The 20,411-nt window shown below is 54.4% G+C and overlaps 1 protein-coding gene across 1 annotated transcript in view; it reads right to left on the reverse strand.

The window, feature by feature from the left end:
* Positions 1–8,706: 8,706 nt before the first annotated feature.
* Positions 8,707–20,411, reverse strand: part of LOC123357021 (heterogeneous nuclear ribonucleoprotein C-like 2) — a 33,664-nt gene continuing 21,959 nt past the window's right edge. Inside the window, exons 2-6 of the mRNA XM_045000285.1 lie at positions 16,295–16,345; positions 14,738–14,886; positions 13,919–14,041; positions 13,270–13,427; positions 8,707–10,982 (exon numbers count right to left, since the gene is read on the reverse strand). Of these exons, the coding sequence (XP_044856220.1) occupies positions 10,944–10,982; positions 13,270–13,427; positions 13,919–14,041; positions 14,738–14,886; positions 16,295–16,345 (520 nt within the window). The 3' untranslated portion in view covers positions 8,707–10,943. The remainder of the gene's footprint in view (positions 10,983–13,269; positions 13,428–13,918; positions 14,042–14,737; positions 14,887–16,294; positions 16,346–20,411) is intronic.

Raw genomic sequence — 20,411 nt, forward strand, 5'->3', positions numbered from 1 at the left:
AATGCAGTTTTTTTCTTTCTGTGGGCTTTGTTACACTTGCATTCTTTTCATGTTGCACGCAAAGCATTGTTAATTGCCCACAGTAGGAAGAACTGGTAATGAGATCCTTCATTCCGAATGTGCTGTAATAGTGTAACTCACCCAACCCTTGGATTGTATTGATTTGGGGGATGTGTTCCAGATAGAAGTGATGATGAAAGGGTTTGGTTGTAATGCTTTGTTTCTAAAATGTGTTTAACAGTCAGAAACCACTTCCCAGTAAAATCCAGTGCATATATAAGACCTATCTGTAATTCACCACCAAAGATAATTGATTAGATGGGAAACATTTGTATATGATAATAAATCTTCTTACTGTGAAGTTCACCTTTTCCTGGCTTTGATCTGTGTGAGTATCTTAATTCATCCTCTCCGTTTTAATGGCCTTTTGATGAGAACATTTTCTGAGTAAAATCTATGTTGGTGAAAAGTGCCAGGTCCCCAGCCTTGCAGACCATAATCCACACATCAGATACAGTATAGGTAGGGGCAGTGCTAGCTTTCACCTACTGCCCGCTCTCCAGCTCTGAGCCATAGGGGTCACCTCTAGTGTGGAAAGGGTAGCTTTCTGCGTAGCAGCCTCTACTCATATGGAAAAGGGGAATTATGTAAAACTGCTTTAGAAACTGGATTGACAGCAACAAATTTCACCACGGTTACTGAACAGCACATTGTAACAGCTGGGCTGGGTTTGAGTCTTGTCCTGGAGGGGAAGGCATTACAGCTGTTAGTGTTTATGCAGAGGTGTAGATGTTATTGATCTCTCTTAAATGGAAATGAGATGACTAAGGGGGATACGATTGAGGTCTATAAATTCATGATTGGTGTGGAGAAAGTAAATAAGTGTTATTTACTACTCATAACACAAGAACTAGAGGTCACCAAATGAAATTAATAGGCAGCAGGTTTAAAACAAACACAAAGTATTTTTTTTTCACACCACGCACAGTCAACCTGTGGAACTCCTTGCCACAGGATGTTGTGAAGGCCAAGACTATAACAGGGTTCAAAAAAGAACTAGATAAATTCATGGAGGACAGGTCCATCAATGGCTATTAGCCAGGATGGGCAGGGATGATGTCCCTAGCCGCTGTTTTCCAGAAGCTGGGAATGTGTGACGGGATGGATCACTTGATGATACCTGTTCTGTTCATCCTCTCTGGGGAATGGCATTGGCCACTGTTGGCGGACAGGATACTGGGCTAGATGGACCTTTGGTCTGACCCATTATGGCCATTCTTATGTTCTTACTTATGGGCCCCCATCATAGTAGTATTTGAGCACCCCACAGTGTTTAAAGTTTTTATCCTCCCAACACCCCTCGGGATAGGGAAGTGCTCTTATCAAGCGACATAGCCTGGTTTCGCTGCTAGAAAGGTGTGTTTTTCTGTCGAGATAGCCATCTTGATGTGAAATCCTGTGGCAGGTAAGGCACTGTAGTTTTACCTTGATGTAACTAACCAAGGTCAGCCCCATGGTGCAGGGGTATTGGGTTGATCTTGAGTAGCTACCTTGAGGTACAAACATAACTGTGCTTTGTCTCCTAGACTTTTACATGGAGGGAGCTAACTCGAGTAGCGATCGCAGTGTAAAAACCATCTGTTTTTGCAGTGAAGACCTAAGTGAGTCTAGTGGAGCAGGGAATTGAACCCAGGTGTCCTGGATGACATCGTAACAATTAGGCCATCCTTCCTCTCTTATCTAGCAACTGTATCTCACTGGCAGAACAGCATGCTAACTTACCCCAGGCAAAGGCTTACAAAGTAGAATGCAAGGCTGACTTTTAAACTTTATAAAACGCTTTGTTTGGGCTGAGGAGGGAGACATCAGTCTGATATTGGCTTGAGTTATGTGCTGTCACAGCTGCCTTCCAGAAAGGTTGATTATTGGTTGGACATGGAGGTAATAGTAGAGTGGGCTTGTGCAAGGCTCTTTAAGCTTATTTGCTGTTTAGTTATAGACACTATTGGTTGTAGCTCCGGGCTGAAGACAAGCTAGAGCAGGGGTTGGCAACCTTTCAGAAGTGATGTGCCGAGTCTTCATTTGTTCACTCTCATTTCAGGTTTTGTGTGCCAGTAATACATTTTAATGTTTTTAGAAGGTCTCTGTAAGTCTAGAATATGCAACTAAACTATTGTTGTATGTAAAGTAAATAAGAGTTTAAAAATGTTTAAGAAGCTTCATTTAAAATTAAATTAAAATGCAGAGCCCCCCGGACCGGTGGCCAGGACCCTGGCAGTGTGAGTGCCACTGAAAATCAGCCCACGTGCTGCCTTCGGCAGGCGTGCCATAGGTTGCCTACCCCTGAGCTAGAGAGTACCGTGAATGAACATGGATCGGGGTGGAAGGTAGATGATTTAAAGTGTCTGAATTTCTCTCCCCTGTGGTGAGTTGTAACTAGTACCAGAAATAGTGCAGAGCTGCAGCAGGCAGGTTTGAGTTTGGTTGTTTTAGAGAGCTCTTGATTCATTTGTCAGCTGATGGTTGCTAGGAAATATGGTGGAAGAAGGTAATTATTAACCTGTTTGTTACCTACCAGCTGATACACTGAGCTGGAAGCATTCTGCATCAAGGCCTCTGTACTGGTGTCAGGGCAAAAGGTGGCATGAAATGAGGAAAGAGGAGCCCCTCTAAGGTGAGGGCCAATGTCCCTTACCAAGGTAAATTGGAGAAGCGTAGGGTTAAGTGAACTAAAGAGACATAGGCCAGCGTTATGTGCTAGCACTCCTGACTGTGCCTTCTAAAAGCCAGTCTAGACTGGGGATAGATCCAGCTGTCCCCGATCTCCATAAGGGTGGATGTAGGTAGATAGTGCTATGTATGGAGAGTGACTGATCCTTTCCCCCAGGGTGGGGTTGGGTTCTAGGAAGTCCTTGGCCAGTGACTGATATGTCCCTCTTGAAGCAGAATGGCCAGTTGATAAGACAAATAATAAATAATTATTTGCTATGTAGCACAGTCCATTGGAGGATCTCAAAGCACTTCACAGGCCTTGGAAATTAAGCTTCACAACACCTCTGTGAGGGAGGTAAAGGATGTGACTAGCCAAGTGGCATCTGGTGGGGATGTTGTAGGTTCGGTAGAGGGACACTCTTCCTCTCACAGTTCAGCAGTGGAAAGCGGTTAGCTGTGCTGTAGTGCGGGAACAGGAAGAGGACACTAAAATGACACTCTGCTCGTCAGGTTTAAGGAAACGTAACCACAGACTATGGTCTGTTCTGTCCGTAAGCTCTGGCATCTCTACAGTTTGTCTATAAATCTCCATAACAGACTAGGTCCAGCTCAATTTCTAGTCACAAGTGAACAAATCAAAGCGAGCCATTTACAATGCTATAGGTGGACAAGGGAGATAATGAACAGCATCTAATTAGAGCAATAAATAACTTGTACACAAACTATCGGACCACAAAAGTTTCCTTCCTTGGGTCAAAACCTGTATATGTTATTAGCTCAATTAGGTATTGCAGAGGAAGCTAGCTATTGCACTCAATATCATGCTACCCATCTTGTCTATTTATTCTCCAGGCACAAGAAAGCTATACACATTTTTTTGCCAATCAGTATATGTAGAGCAGCCCAGTGGGCTACCAAACTGCAACCTCTTGTAGCCATATGTTTATAGGAAACCACTGGGGTTCTTCGAGTGCTTGTTCATGTCATTAGGTGTGCATGGCAGCCGGGAAGTTTTTCCCCTAGCAGTATTGGTCAGGTTGGCTCAGGCGCCCCTTGGGGTCGTGCCTTTATGGTGCTGGATATAGGGCCCTGCTGAGTGCCACCTCCTCGATCCCTTCTTACCACCTGTGACTGTTAGCCGGAACACTCGCTCTTGCTTTGGCAAGCATCTAGCAGTCGTAGTGTCGTTCTCGTATATAGTTAGTTTACATAGTGCGTAGTAGTAGTAAGTAGTTTTACACACAAGTTTTATTTGGGGGTTCCCCACACACACACACTTTTGTCCTGGTATCCTGGCATGCCTTGGTCTCTGGGTTTTAAATTCTGCGAAGCTTGTTGCAAGCTTATGCCCAAGAGCGCCCCTCCCCCCCCCCGTTCTTGTTTAAAGTGTTTGGGGGAAGCTCATCAGAAAGAACACTGCAAAATTTGCAGACGTTTCCATCTGATGACACAGAAGGGAAGAGATCAGTGCCTCATGGACCTCGGCTCGGCCTCGGTTTCAAGAGTCGTGTCGACTCCTGCCCCTACATGGGGCCAGTCGAATCCAGGCCCCCATCTGTCATCAGTCAGTGAGGGCTGGGATCTACAGATGCCATCCATGCCGGAGGCATTCGAGGGGACGAGAGACCTTATCACCCTCATGTCGCCGCCCTCCCCTCTGAGACGGGACAGGACACCTGTGTCAGTCGCAGTGGCTCCCTTGAGACCCCCAGTGCTGTCCAGGGGAAAACTGATAATGATTCCGCGTTGGAGGTCACCCCCTTGACCCTGGTCTCCGGTGCCATCAACAAGCACACGGGGGAGCCGCACCAGTCCCCTAGCCCTAGATGCCGCTCTCTGGCACCAAGTGGGCACCGCTCCTCCCTGGTCCTCCTACCTGGAGTCATCGGAGTTGGAAGCAGAGTCCTTCTGCTCCAGATGCAGGAGGACCTCCAAGTCGGTGGCAGCCCCCTGCTCAGTGGCCTTTTTGGACCCCCTGGGCTTTCCACCAGGGCCAGAGCCAATGGTCCTACTCGAGGTCGGTTGCTGTGGCATCGGCTACCTTTGCTTCTCTGCCATCTCAGTGTGACCAGGGTATGATAGCACCGACCCAATCTGAACCGGCATTGACGCACTCGGTACTGCCATCGATGTGGATACCAGTGTCCACATTGACTCCACCAGCTCCTGCACCGGGGGCCACGCCGGAACACTGAGCGCCCTGAGATCCCCTCGGCGCCCAGGGCAGGGAACAGGACCCGCTGGTAACTAGAGCCTTGTCCTCCTCTTCGCCTGATGAGGCAGTGGCGGGAACATCGATGGCCCTTGCCCTGCAGGTGATTACCAAGCCCAAGTTTGGGAGGTGGGGTCGGAGCTCAAAGGTTCGCTGACTGTAGCACGGCTCTACCAAAGTCTGCATCGGGGCAGCAAAACTTCACTCGTTGGATGTTCGCCGGTCATTAGTCTTTTACATCAAGCGAACAAAACCATTCCGGAAATCCATTCAGCTATTTCTCGCAGTAGCAGACAGGATGAAGGGGCTTCCAGTCTCCTCCCAAAGGATCTCGTCTTGGATCATGTCCTGCATCTAGTCCTGCATCCTGGTGAAGGTACCTGCTCTCTCTACCCCCTCGCTTACAGTGCACTCCATGAGGGCACAGGCATCTTCAGCGGTATTCCCGGCCCATGTTCCAGCGCAGGAGATCTGCAGAGCTGCGACATGGTCAATACATAGCTTTACCTCGCATTGTGCTATTACCCAGCAGGCCAGAGACGATGCAGCCTTTGGTAGAGCCGTGCTACAGTCAGCGAACCTTTGAGCTCCGACCCCACCTCCAAAACTTGGACTTGGTAATCATAGAATCATAGAATCTCAGGGTTGGAAGGGACCTCAGGAGGTATCTAGTCCAACCCCCTGCTCAAAGCAGGACCAATCACCTAATTGGAATTGACATGCACAAGCCTTCGAAGAAAAAACGGTTTTCTACCGTCTCGCAACTGTTCTTCGCGATGTGGTGTTCACGTCCCTTCCAATACCCACCCTCCTACTCCTGTCGGAGCAGCCAGCAAGAAGGAACTGGGGTCGTGGGTCGGCAGAGCCCTATATCCAACGCCATAAAGGCACAACCCCAGGGGGCGCCTGAGCTGACCTGAGGGATACTGCTAGGGGAAAAGCTTTCCGGCTGCTGTGCACGCGGTGTGCACACCTGATTGGAATGGACACGAACAACATCTCTCGAAGAACAACAGTTACGAGAAGGTAGGTAACTTTTTTTTGTTTTCCCTTGTTTTGCATTGATATCAGTGGGGTCAAGATTTCTCCTTGAAGGGAGGATAGTAGTTCATCGGCTATTGAGGAATTTGATAAGACTCCAGCAGCGAGCTTTGCAGTTGTCTGATGTCATGTTTGTCTGCAGGGGAATTTGCACACACAACTTTCAGATGGGTTTCAGACTGTGTAGGCAGAGATGTCTTATTTCTGATGCATTTTTCACCTCCCAATCCAATTCACTACCACAGTTAACTAGGCTGGTAACTGAAAGAAACTCAGATACACGCTCTACCCTAAAATGAAGCAATTCTGCCATTTTATTCTCCCCCCTTCTCTGTTTGGGCTCCTCCTGGGTTTATTTCCACCTGGCGTACGCTTGCCTTTTGGTGGGGTGGCTTCTATGCCCTCCGTTCCTCTGCCCCCCCTCCCCTGTTCCAAGTCCTCTACCCTTTCACCCCTTGGTTCTGCTTGTGTCACTGGGGCAGCTGTACTGAAACTGGTTCAGTCCTTAGTATCAGTATTTCCCTTCGGCCCCCTGGAGCCAGAGGTAAACAGCCCAGGCAGTGCTGCTGCCCTGCACAAGGACTGGGTGGATGAGAGGCAGTGTCCAGCGTTGTCCGTCCTTCCATGACGGCTGCCAAGAGGCATTTTTAAAATCCTGGGGCAGGCTTCCAGGTGGAGGTAGATTCCCACCCCCAATTTACACCTCTGCCCCCAACTAGCCCCATTCACTGAGATCAGGTCTCCCTTGTGCCGGAGTATGAGACAGCCATGATCTGCTTCTAGTGCAGAAAGGGGCAGTCCACTCCCTGTGTAATGACCCTCCCAGCAGCCCATCTGTCAGCCCTTTACAATGAAACTGCACAATGCACAAAATACTATAGCACAGGGACAAGCCTAGGTGGTCTAAATGACTTAGCCTGAGAAGTCTTTTCAATCTCTTAATTGCTGTGATTCTGCCTATCTACTAGTGCCTTCATTTAACTCCCCCTGGCTTCTCTGGGAGGCAAAGATTAAGATTTTAGTTTTAATCAAACATCTGAAATGGGCTGTGTCCAAGTGACCTTTCTCTCTCTAGCCACACAATCCTGTTTCCAGAGGCCTTAGCGCAGGGGTCGGCAACCTATGGCGCGGGTCCCGAAGGTGGCACACGAGCTGATTTTCAGCGGCACTCACACTGCCCAGGTCCTGGCCACCGGTCCGGGGGGCTCTGCATTTTAATTTAATTTTAAATGAAGCTTCTTAAACCTTTTAAAAACCTTATTTACTTTACATACAACAGTTTAGTTATATATTTTAGATGTAGAGAAAGAGACCTTCTAAAAACGTTAACGTATTACTGGCATGCGAAACCTGAAATTAGAGTGACTAAATGAAGACTCGGCACCCCACTGCTGAAAGGTTGCCGACCCCTGCCTTAGGGGATGCAGCCGTAGAAGTCTGGGGGCTTGTGGCCACATAATTTCTGCCCTGTAAGAGGCAGCTAGTTCCATGGTCCCCTTTCTACAGCAAGTTTATTCCCCGAGGTCTGTGGTGTGGTGCATGTTGATTTTAATTACAGCTGGCATGAGTCAGTTACTTGTGGTGTTGGGCATCTAGAATACATGGCTAGATGGGTGCTATAGAAACCCCATCTAGCAATTCCCTGCAGTCCAGAACCGGGACATTGTCTAACAGCAGCTTGGTAAAGGCTGTTCTCTCTCCGATATGAAAATCAAAGCATCAGACTCCCAAATAACCAGAGAAAAGAAATACAAATTTATTATTTTTCCTTCCAACACAAATACACTCTTTTCCCAGAGCAAATTAGAAATACAGACACAATTTCCTACCAGCGGGAGAGAGACTACCTAGAAATGGGGACACAGAAAGGAGCTACAGTTGTTCCAAAACACAGTAGTAGGGGAGCAGAGGGGGAATGCAGGTTCTTTGGGTGAAGGTGAAACAACCCAAAGCAGGGGCATGTCATTGTTCACATAGCAGGAATTAGCCTGCTGGGAAAATACTCACACTCCTCTCTTATTTCTGGTAAAGCTGCTCATGGAATTCCTGGGAAGTGACTCTGAACCCTATCACATAGCACGGTGTATAGAAGCCATGTGAGACCAAAGGAAAAACCTTTTCTGAGCCAGCGGAAAATCAAAGCTCTCCAGTTTGCAACCAGCTACAGCTTCTGCGGGGTGCTGGCCTGAGGGCGGTTTCTCAGCCCCACTGCCTGGGCTGTTACCAGCAGGACCCAGCACTTAAAGCCCTCTCCATTTGTGGGTCTCAAAGGCTGTGTCTTCACTAGGAATCCAGCTGCATTTTTAACCTGTGTTAAAATCCAAGTGTAGACAAGGCAAGTTGTAGCTGGTCAACGTGAACCACTTGCTTCCCCCTTGTGTTTGCTATGACAAGCCCAGGGCCGGTGCAAGGATGTTTCGTGCCCTAGGCAAAACTTCCACCTTGCGCTCCTCCCCCCCCGTGCCCCTGCCCTGAGGTGCCCCCTCCCACGGCAGCTCCCCACCCTCCGCCCTGAGGCACCCCCCCCCCCGAGCACGCCGTCGCTGCTTCACTTCTCCCGCCTCCCAGGCTTGCGGCACCAATCAGCTTAGGCGCCGCACGCCTGGGAGGCGGGAGAAGTGAAGCGGCCATGGTGTGCTCGGGGAGGCAGGGCAGGGGTGAGCTGGGATGGGGAGTTCCCCTGCGTGCCGCCCCCCGCCCTTACTTGCTGCAGGCAGCCCTCCCCGTGCTCCCCTGCCCCAGCTCCCTCCGCCTAAATGCCGGCGGTGACTGGGGCGGCCGCTGCCGAAGAAAATGGTGCCCCCCAAATCCTAGTGCCCTAGGGGACTGCCTAGGTCGCCTAAATGGTGGCACCGGCCCTGGCCCAGCCTCCCTTTCTAGCGCCTCAAATGGAGGGAAGTCTTTGTCTTCACATGTGCGGCCCTTAGCCTGTCCCCACCCAACCTACCATCTCTCGTTCACTACTGAGATGCTGGCTCCTGCCTCTGACTAGACCATGGGGCCAAGCTCCATCACCCACTTGTTACAGCTTCAAACCAGCCCCTTTGTGCTTCCCCAGGCTGCCTCTCCCATGTGGTAGCTGTGCCCCGTAAGCATCCTTGGAGCTGCCTCATTATCCACCTTCCAACCCTTCCTTAAAACTCTCCTTTGCTGCGATGCCGACAAAAAATGTGACAACAATGAGGCTGCTGGAGTGCTGAGCCCTCTGCCTGTCCTGCTACCCAGTGCTGTCATTGTTCCCTGGTGCCCCCGGCTGCCTGGCTCCAGCTCTTGGCGTGTGAGCAATACGGGGCACGGATCAGCTTTATGGTGGGTGTTTGTAGAGCACTTCACACACTGCGGTCCTGGAGCTAGAACACTGGGTGTTCTTCTAAAACAAATACCCCTCCTACCAAGACAGGCTAAAAACAACGGCCGTGTTTACATTAGGATTGTTACAGAGGTTACCCACACCTTTTTCCTAGTGAAGCCAGGTCCAAATGTTTCACATACAGGTCAGCAGATAGTCTCCCAATGAACCTGTGCAGGGGCTTGTATTTGTCCCTCTTTTGCAGATGGGGAAACTGAGGCACAAGAGACTTGGCACAGTGACTTGGCCAAGGTTACCCACCAGGCCAGTGTCAGAGCTGGGTGTAGAGCTCAAACCTGCCTCCCAGTGCTGTCCTCTAACCTTGAGGTTTAGATGTAAAATCTCCAGGCCAGGGAGTCTGTCTCTGGCACATGGAAACGATATTTCTCGCTCTGTGGCGTCCCAGTGACTCCACAGAAGGGGGAATGTTTGTTACCCTAGCAGCCCTGCTGGGAAGGGATCTCCCTGGGTTCACAGCCAGGCCCCTGCAGAGTGAGCAGCGAGTCTGACAGACTGAACGCTGAGCCCCAGGGTCTGAGCTGTAGCTGACAATCTCATTCTGTCCCAGCAGCGTTCTGCCTCGTTGAGATTTCCATGAGCAGCACAAGGAAGCAGCAAGTCCAGTCCTGGGGCGTTTTGTCTGCGGGTCAGCACGCTGCAGCCCTGCGCTACCCTTGTGGTAGGCATTGGCTGAGGCAGGAATAAGTGCCTGCTGCTTCCCTGCTCGCTCTGCCGTACTGCAAGAGCCTCACCATCCCAGCGGGGCATGGAAATCCTGCTCTGAACGACATGGCGCAGAGAGAACTTGGGGCCTTCAATGTTGACTTGGGCCAGAGCGTCGGCCTGCTGCGCCCATGAGTGGGTGACATTTTGGCTCTTTCTGGGCACGCTTCATTGCAAGGTTCACTGAGATTAGTTTTCCAGCTCAGTGACGAGGGTGACGCAGGGAGGCGATGGGAAGGGTCCCCCAGGAGGTCCCTGTTCTGCACCGGATGAAGCTGGCATTCGAGCAGAGTGGCCGAAGCCCTGGGTGTTTTTCCTGTGGCACCAGGCATCTCTCAACCAATCAAGGCCCAGAGGCAGGGCAAGACGCCGCAATGAGGCACACAGGAAAAACAGGGAACGATGGGAGCTCTATGCTGCACGAGGCCTGAGCGCGACGGCTAGTCCCCGAGCAGGAGAGGGGTGACGGGGGGCCGGGGAGGGGAACCTTGCAGTGGTACAGGGCCGTGTACAGCAATGGCCTGGCCTGGGAGCCAACACCCCCTCTTGTTCCAACAGTGCCGTTTGCGGGCAAAGCGAGGGCTGCCTGGATTTCTACATGGGTCTTACCTCCACCACCGGGGGCCAGCCAGTCTAACTCCTCGGGGGCGTTCGACCTGCCCTTCCCCCACACTACATTTCCCCCCCACTGCTAAAAGGAACAATCATAACACAGAGATTTCCCTCAGCGTGTGGGGTCTCGTGCTGGCGGAAATGATGAGGCGCGGGACACGGCTTTGTTGCGCTAGCGCTGAGACCGGGTACACTCATGTCATGTGTGGCCCCAGCTGGCGGCCTTGAAAGAAATACAAACACAGGAAAGGAAATGCTAGCCAACCTGGGGACGGCTGCGGCGCCCCAGTCCGGTTACTGGCTGCCCTCCGGGTCTGACGTGTGGTTTTTCATCTGCAGAGAGACACTACATTACGTTAGTCATCCTTGTGGGCCACATTTCCAGCCAGCCACATGGACTAAAACACATGGCTCGTGTGCACATGACTGCCCACTGTCCTCGTGCACAGCGCCTGTTTGTGTGGGCACACATGGCTACCCACGGGTCCTGTGTGCATGTGTGCGCACAACTACCTGGGGGGTCCTGTGCATGGTCCCTGCTCTTGTGTGTGCGCACGACTACGCGGGGGTCCTGTGCATGGTCCCTGCTCTTGTGTGTGCACACGACTACGCGGGGGTCCTGTGCATGGTCCCTGCTCTTGTGTGTGCACACGACTACCCGGGGGTCCTCTGTGTGTGTGTGTGTGTGTGTGTGTGTGCACGCCTACCCGGGGGTCCTGTGCATGGTCCCTGCTCTTGTGTGTGCGCACGACTACCCGGGGGTCCTGTGCATGGTCCCTGCTCTTGTGTGCACATGTGCACGGCCCCCTCTGACAGGGTGTTCCGCTCCCATTAGCCTAGGCAAGGTAACTGAGGCTGAGAAGGGGCCAGTTAAACATCTAGGCCACAGCTGAGGGGCATCAGGTGGCCTGAGGAACCCCTGCCTGCTGCTGAAGCCTGGCTGGGAAGGTTCAGCCCAGCTAGGATAAAGCCAGGGAGCTGGCAGCAGAAGGGGGTTGCAGTGAGGCATTGGAGAGGGACAGGAGGAAACCCCGGGGAGCCAGGCCTGTGCACGGCCCCTGCTCTTTTGAGCACGACTACCCGTGGGACCTGTGCACGGCCCCCGCTCGTGTGTGCACACGCCTACCCATGGGGCCTGTGCACGGCCCCTGCTCTTGTGAGCACATGACTACCCGTGGGGCCTGTGCACGGCCCCTGCTCGTATGTGCAAATGACTACCCGTGGGGCCTGTGCACGGCCCCTGCTCGTGTGTGCACAAGGCTACCCGTGGGGCTTGTGCACGCCCTCTGCTCATGTGTGCACAAGGGTACCCACGGAGCCTGTGCACGCCCCCTGCTTGTGTGTGCACAAGGCTACCCACGGAGCCTGTGCACGGCCCCTGTTCGTGTGTGCACAAGGCTACCCGCAGGGCCTGTGCACGGCCCCTGTTCGTGTGTGCACACAGCTACCTGTGGGTCAGTGATGGCAGGGAGATGGCAGGGCTCTGCCGTTGCCCTGCTCCACCTGTCTGGGACACTGTTAGTCACAGCATGCCCAGTGCCACCCGCTGACAAAGGTGCCCTGATTTATTAAGTTAATAGTAATTTGTCTTGGGAATTAAAGTAGTAAATGAGACGGATTTGTTTCAAAATCATGATGCTCTGTTACAAGTCTGCGTGTTAGAAAATTGTTTAACAGCCCCTGGGTTGTTCCCTTTAATTGCATGAATGTCCGGGGGGAGGCTGCCACGGTGACTGGCTCACCTGCATCACTGGAGGGGCTGTCAACGCACCCAGCTATGATGCAGCCAGGCAAGGCACCTTGGCAGGGTTGTGTGCTGCAGGTGGAGCCTGCTCCTTGGGCACTTCCTCGCTCCAGGCATGGTTACAGTGTCTGTGGCCTGGGCGTGCCAGCTTTGGCCTGGAGGGGGGCTGGCTGGCTAGGGATACAGCCCAGGGGGAATCTATGTCCTGCAGGGAGCCCAAGCCTCTCCCAAAACTCTGTTCTAGCAGCACTCAGCTCAGGTGGCCCCAGCTTGAAAACTAGCAACTAATTCATGGCACTAGGCACCCACAATGCCACACCCCTGGCCTCGGTGCCTGTCTCTCCGCACGCCTGCACCAGCAGCTACACGCACTCAGCAGCCCTCCCCCTCCCATAGCGCAGCTCCTGCAAACGGCAGCTGGATGCGTGCAGGGGAGCCTGGCGTGATGAGGGGGGTCATGGCTGAGGCACACGGGCTGGAGATGGGCATTCCTCTGGCTCAGGGGAACGCCCAGCACATTTCCCCACACAGGCACGTGAGGTCCATTTAGCTAAAGCCCAGAGAAAGCTAGCAGCCAAAAGCCCTCTCCCTGCCTAGGCCATGCAGGGCCCATGACAGGTTGCCAACCCTGCCGTTCGCCCGGAGTCTCCCGGAATGGGCGCTCTCTGCTGGACACTACTGAAGCCAAACCAGGAGATTTTAGTGGCACAGCAGGGCTAAGGCAGGCTCCCTGCCTACCTAAGGAGCACGCAGCCCCTCCCGAACCCCAGCCCAGGGAAAGTGACGGGGGGTGGAATGAGGGGCCGGGCCCCAGCGAAGGGCGGGGTGTGTTCGTGTGATGAGACAGTTGGCAGCGCTAGCCACGCTGGGACCTACCGTCTCCTCGGTGTCTGTGCTCTCCTCCTCACTGTCGATGTCCCTCAGGTCGCTCGGCGCGTCGGCAGCTGGGCTCTCCTTCCCTTGCGGCTCCCCCGCCGGGTACGAGGGCTCTTCGCTCACCTGAGCCTTCTTCTTCTTCTCCCCCTCCTTGGAGCCTGCAAGATCAGAGCAGTCCCTAGACAGCAGAGCTCCCTGGCTGCTCTGTGCTCTGCCCAGGAGGGACGTGCTCACAGGTCACTAGGGAAATGCCCCAGGCCAAAGGGCTGTTAGTCTGTGATGGCCAAAGCAGGGCCATGCAGCAGCCAGCCAGGAGTCCGACAGTCTCCCCCTAATCCTCCCAAAGAAGCAGGCTGCAGTGTCCTGCTAGCGAGCCTGGCGGGGGAGGTTCAATGGACCAGCCGGGTTAGCTGGGGGGAGCATTGCACTTATCCTCTCTGCACAGCGCAGCTCGGGCCATCTCTGGAGCTGTACTCAGAACCAGTTCAGGGGCGTCCCTGCGTACGCTCTCGTGGGGGGGGGGGCGGGGGGGTTCCTGCCCGGCTGCTGGGCCTTCACGTCTCCATATAGGGGCCAAATGATCACAGCCTATGTGCCTCCTTGTGCACACCCAGTGCTCTGACAGTAACAGCCTCCCCGCTCCTCTCACCTCTCTCCCCAGCCAGCCGCTCCCGCCGCTGGTCCATGCGATCCAGACTCTCCAGCAGACTGTCCACCTGGGCTTTGATCTGGCTCAGCTCACCCTTGATGGAATGCAGCTCTTCGGCACGCACTGCACGAGGGAGAGGAGAGGCCATTAGGCTCCGTGGAGACGTACCTCGCCTGGAAGTGATGGGGAGGGTGATCCCGGCGGGGTCGGCAGCCTGGCTGGGCAGCCCACCTCAGAGCCATTCTGCACACTCCAGCTCTTGGTGGTTAAGCATCAGTTACGTGCTAGGTGCTGCCATCTGAACCTCCAAGCTGCAGGCAGGTCCCTGTCTCCCTTTGCACCTGCTGTGTATTTCCTCTTCTAAATGCACAGCAGTTGGGCTGAGCTTTTCCCCCCTGGAGGCACCTGGAAGGGGCCTGGGTTCTGGAACATCGGGCCCCTCCCCAAGGCTCCCCAAATCCCTTGGCACGTTGGAAGGTCCCAGCTTCGGGGGCACCTATGTTTGCAAACGCTGGGCCTGTCAAACTCACACGCCAGTTGGCCCAGGCGCTGCTTTCCTGGAGCAGTTTTTGGAGACAGTGGCCTGTAAAATCTGCTCGGGCTGGGGGCTCTCGACAGCAGGCTCCTTCCTATGGAGAACGTGCTCCCTGCAAGCAGTGCTGGGTAGCCCCTGCCCCAGGCATGCTCCACCCAAGCCGTGCTGTCCTGGTGCCTCGCCCTCCCCCGGACACTCTCCACTTCCTAAAGCAGTGATCCTCTCCGTGTCCCGCATCCCCTCCCGTTAGCCACCGCCCGCCCCCCGCAATCCGGAACGCTTACGCTTTGTCCGCCCCAGTGGCGCGGTGCTGCTGCCTCTCGGCCCCGGGTGGGAGATCAGGCTGCTCTTGCCCCCTGCCCCCACGTGGGCTCGTCTGGTCTTGACCGGAATGCGATTAATAAGGGGCGGGATCTTCTGGTACTCGTACACCCTGCAAGGGGGAGCCACAGCCGTGTGAGGAGTGGGGCGAGGCCCTGGCATGATCCTCGGCGCAACGTGTCACAGGCACTGCACTGTCCTCGGGGGAAGAAGGGGCCTGCAGGATGAGCAGGGAGGATGGAGCCCCCCTCATGCCAGCAGGGAGCAGGAGTTGGGGGCAGGGAGCTGGGGGGGCTGCTAGCCCTGGAAATCACAAGGCCTGAATGCCCAAGAACGGGCTGCAGCACGCTACAGAGGGGAGCAGGGGGCTGTGGTCTGGCACAAGCCCTCCCGCCTCAGGGCAGCGCGTGCTCTCAGGTGCAGTTGGGACGCCCTACTCCATTCCTCCCTCCCTGGGCGTTCAGCGAGTGGGTGGCCTAGAGGCACATGGCTCCAAACGTGCTGAGCCCCCAGCTGGAGCTGCGCAGGAATCCACGGGGCAGCCCGTGGACGCTACAGCCCCAGCGTGCCTCCTGCACAGCAGCCACTGGGATCCGGACGGCGCATGGCCTCTGGGACATGAAGTCCTGCTCTATTACCAGTGAGCACTGCTGCAGGCAAGGGCAATCCAGCACTGCGCAGGGTCCTGGCAAGCTGCCCTTGTGGCTCTGGGATGGGTGAAATGTGGTGCCCCCAGGCTAGTCTCCAAACCACCTGGCACCACATCTCTCACCGGAGGATTTCAGCTCCTTTGACCGGGCAGCCCCCTGCTCTTTACCCTCCCTGAGCGTTACCAGGAGTCATGCAGCAGAGACAGCCCCCAGTGCACTTCACTGCCTACTGACTGTCAGTGCAGCCGGAGGAAACAATCTGGTTCCGTGGCTATTAATCGCCAGGGACTCTCTCTGTGCTAATCGGCTGCTATTCGGTAAAGGTCTAATGATGAGATCGGGGCCAGCTCCTCAGCCGGTGCAAATCAGCACAGCTCGGGTTGACGTCAAAGGAGCTGCCCGAGCCGACACCGGAACAGAGCCTGACTGCAAAGGCTCCCGGGGCCGTGGGTGTGGCACTGGCTGACAGTTCGAGTCTATGGCACATGCAGGTGTCACTGCAGCGGACAGGCACGCCCAGGCTGCTGGCACGGGCAGCAATAACAGTGACCCGGCAGCAGTGTGGGCTAGCAACCCAAGGGCGTAGCCAGGCTCTCCTGGAGGTCTGTGCTCAGGTTACGTCTATGCTACTGTTACCCACGCTAGCGAGCTTAACACTGGCACGGGCACGCCTGGCCCATGCGGCAACCAGCTCTGCCTCTGCAGTGGACGTACCCTTAGATGAAACATGGCCCCCTCTATCCTGGTGCACTCAGAGCTGGGATACAGGGGGCAAAAGGAACTCAAACCCAGCGCTTCATCAGCCCCCCCCCCCCCCAAACACCAAAGGGGGAAGAACTGGCAGGTGCCTTGGGGCCAGACATCGCTCACCTGTACGGGAAATCGTCCCTGTAGAGCTCATAGTCCAGGTCACAGTTACTGCTGCAGAAGGAGAGAGAAGATAGCAAGGGTCACTCGCAGCAGTGAGCATGAGGGTAGCTGTGCCGCCCCCATGTCCCCGTCCCAGCAATGCCACTCAGCCATGGGGCCCGGGAACCCCCAGGAGGCTGCAGCAATGCTTAGTTGGTGAGATTTCTCTGCTTACACAGCATGGGGATTACCATGCGGAGTAGGGGCCATCTCTAGATCATGGGGAGGGATCAGCAGTGATATTGGCAATTGTGGGTGTCTCTGGATTAGCTGGGAGGGACAGTCCGGAGGGGCTGGCTGGATTATAAGGCCTTTGCTTGGTGGGGGGGGGGGTGTTTTATTTAAAATTTCCTGGGAATTTATTAGGGTTTTTTAAAATAAAAATTACAAAGAATGGGGGTAATTGGTGCAAGAAATGAAGGCTGCCACTTTCTGGATAAATATTGGGGTTCGGCTCGCTCTCTTCTGCTGCGTTTGGGAGCTGTCAGAAAAACCCTCATGTTCTGAAACACCGTCAGCTGCCACCTTCCCCTTTCAGCCCACTTCAGCACGACAAGCAGCTGCCCAACTTTTATTTGCTTTCAACACTCTTGAAGGAGGGCACAGCAGGGCCCCCCTTGGTCCTGCCTCTGCTCCAAAAACCACTCCCAGACTCTCAGGTTCAGCAGTCACCGGTGCAGTTTATTTACAGGGTGCAATCCCACCACCTTCTCACCATATACAGCATGGGGGCTTCAGGCCGAAGGACTTCCCAGCTTCTGCAGCCAGGAGCTCCCACTCTCTGTCTGGTTTTCTGGAGCCCCAGGCTCATCAGGCTGGGAGCTGTTTCCCCTTTGCCAATCAGGAACAGGTTTCTCTAGCCAGCTGCGATTTACCTCCCGTAATGGGAACTGGCGTGACACAGGGCTGGCTCAGCAGTTCATGCCCAGCCTCCTGTCACACACCTCCCCGCTGGCCTAACCGCCAGGTTCGTCCTTCCCCATCCCCTCTACCGGATTGGGCACTCCAGGGGAGTTCTCCTTCTACCTTCGGGGGACCCTCCGGGGTCCTCCTTGCGGGATTCATTTACCCCCCCAGCCACAGAAATTACACTGTGTGGGGGGTGGATATCCCCATAGGTCGACTGCAACCCACAGGTCCTCACACCATTCGCTCCCCCGGGTGTGTTCCCCAGCCTTTTCCCCATTCCCTTCCAGCAGAGGTTGGTCCCTACTTCCCCCTGGACACCCAGGGCCTCAGGTTTCTCAAACCCACCAAGCAGGGCCTGGGCCTCTTCTCCTGGGGGTCACCTTGTAGGGAGCTCCAGTGGGCCTTTCTCCTCTGCTAAGGGCCTTGGGAGGAACGTCTCCCCCATCCCTCCTTCCTCACTTCCTTCTTGACTCGGGCTGTTGTCTAGGGCTTTTCACGGCAATTTCCTAAGGAGATGGTCTCCCTCTCTACTGGGGCTTCGTGGTTTAGATGGTTCCACTCCCTTCTTTGGGGGTCCTCCCCTTTTCCCCACTGTGGCTTCCTCCCACTGCCTCCTTTCCCTCCTGGGAAGGGGTTCCACTCTGTGCCCAACACCACCGGATAAAGCAGTCCCTCCACTACTCCGACCTGTCTCCTCCAGAACCTGCCCCAGACCTCAAGGGGCACCTGGGCCACAGGGACAGTCTCTCATCCCCATGGACACATTCAAGGTTCATCTTGGCTCCGGGAATCATCCAGTGCAGCTTTACCAGCCACCTCTGGATAAGAAAGCAGGCTGAGGCTGTATCTATTAGGGCCCTCTGTAGTTTCCTCCCCACCATCACCAGAACGGTGGACAATCTCTTCCCTCCAGCGCTAGTCCAGCCACAAAACTTGGCCCAGCCACACTCCACGTACGGGCTGTTCCCCTTGTTATGTCCCTAGCCTCTGTTTGCCAGAGGGTGGAGCTGGACGGCAGGAGAGAGATCACTTGATCATTACCTGTTACATTCATTCCCTCTGGGGCACCTGGCATTGGCCACTGTCGGGAGACAGGATACTGGGCTGGATGGACCTTTGGTCTCACGCAGTACGGCCGTTCTTATGCTCTTAAATGGTCAGGCCCCAGGGGGAGCTCCTCGGGTGTCTTCCCTTTTCCTCTCTGGGCCCTTTCCAGGGTGTGTGTGTGTTCCTCTGGGCTTTCTCCCAGTCTCCAAGTCTTTATAGGGTCGTCCCTCTTTCCTGGGGAAATTGGCCTCCGCATACCCCTCGGTCAGTTTCACAGCCCCCGCCACCATACTCGGTTGATGCCGCCTAACCCATACTCGTATGCTATTCAGTAGGAACTGTTCTAGGATCAATGCGTCCATAATCCTCCCCACTGTCTGGGTGCGGGGCTCAGCCAGCGCGGGGCCCAGTCCATCAACCTTTGGGCGAACTCCCGGGGCCGCACCCCCCCCCCTTGTTGACCGTAACTTCTGGCGGTATTTCTCAGAGGACAGTCCCACCCAACCCAGGACAGCTGGCTTTACCGCATTGTATTTCCTGGTCTTTTCCTCACTCAGGAGCATTTCAGCCACTTGGGCATCGCCTGCTAGATAGGGTGCCCCATCCTATCCAGCCCCCATGGCTACCCGCTCAGAAGTGGGTCATCTGCTGGGACCATCTTACATAGTCCTGTGCCCAGGTGGGACTCACCATCCTCTGCAGAAGCTGCTGTTGTACGCTGGCCTGCTCCTGCAGGCTTTTCTGCTGCTCGGCCTGCCAGGTAAGCAAATCCTGCCTCTCCACCTGGGGGGATTGCTGCAAGCTTTGCATAGCCTTCTGCATCTCCTCCTGCTGCTTTACCAGCCACTGCAGTGTCTCTTCCATCTCTGGGCCACCAAACTCTTGCGCTGGCTCAGGATCCCGGACAAGCCCCCACGTGTAACAGGGCATAGGAGGGCTCCCCTTGCTCTGCTCCAAAAACCACCCACAGACCCTCAAGCTCAGCAGTCACCGGTGCAGTTTATTTACAGGGAGCAATCCCACCACCTTCCCACTGTATACAGCACGGAGGCTTCATTCTGAAGGACTTCCCAGCCTCTGCAGCCAGGAGAGAAGAGCTCCCATCCTCCTTCCACTCTCTGGCTTCCCCTCTGGTGTCTGCCCTGCCCCCACCCCTTACCGTCCCCCAAAGCTTTTCTGGAGCCCCGGGCTCATCAGGCTGGGAGCTGTTTCCCCTTTGCCAATCAGGAACAGGTTTCTCTAGCCAGCTCCGATTTACCTCCCTTAATAGGAGCTGGCATGACAGAGCTGGCTCAGCAGTTCGTGCCCAGCACCCTGTCACGACTCTCTGTGCTATCTGTAAAGCTGGTACGTGTATGTGGCAAGCGTGAAACTGACGACACGACGTATACCAGCACTGATCCAGCTCCCCAGTCAGAAAGGGGAGATGGCAGCTAGGTCACCTGGGACACCCATCTCTCCTTCCAGAGCAGGAATCTGGATCTAGTGTGTTCCTGCACTTCCAAAATTAAGGGGGAAAATCAGTAAAAATTGAATTATGGCTTTTGTAAAACCCAGGAATTTTTCAGTAAAAATGGAACAGGAAAGGCCTTATGGGGGAGACAGGCACTGAAGGGGTGTCTCTGGGTGAGTGGGACACTGCCACTGAGGCTCACTGTGGATTCTCAGGGCATTTAGGTTCCTCCAGGAAGTTTATTACTGAGCGTCTGTGTCTTAGCAGGGAGTTTAGACAGAGATGAGCCCCCTTCAAGCAGTTTGAGCAGGACCCATTATCTGGGAACCTGCAGTTATAGGTTTCTGATGTTAAATTTCATGGTTTCTGGTTTTGTGCACACACTATCTGGTCTTTCAGCTCCAACGTAAGAAGCAATCTGTCAGGGAGAGCATCTCCAAGGCAAGAAGCCAGCATGCCTGTAATAAATCATGCACCATGAACCAGAAGTTTGGGGTCTGCGTGAACGATGTAATAAAATATTCTGTAAAAGCTCATTTTGCTGCTTCAGCTCTTGCAGAGTCAGTAGCTGTTAGATTAATACTAATGTGAAGCTTTGCTTTGGAGTGTCACCACTCAGTGAGGGTGCCGGGGTAGGGGAGGGATGCAGAAGTCCAAATTTCCCTGGGG

Source organism: Mauremys mutica, unplaced genomic scaffold (assembly GCF_020497125.1).
Source record: "Mauremys mutica isolate MM-2020 ecotype Southern unplaced genomic scaffold, ASM2049712v1 000211F_np12_subseq_1825588:1871113_obj, whole genome shotgun sequence".
In the NCBI taxonomy this organism is placed as follows: Eukaryota; Metazoa; Chordata; order Testudines; family Geoemydidae; genus Mauremys; species Mauremys mutica.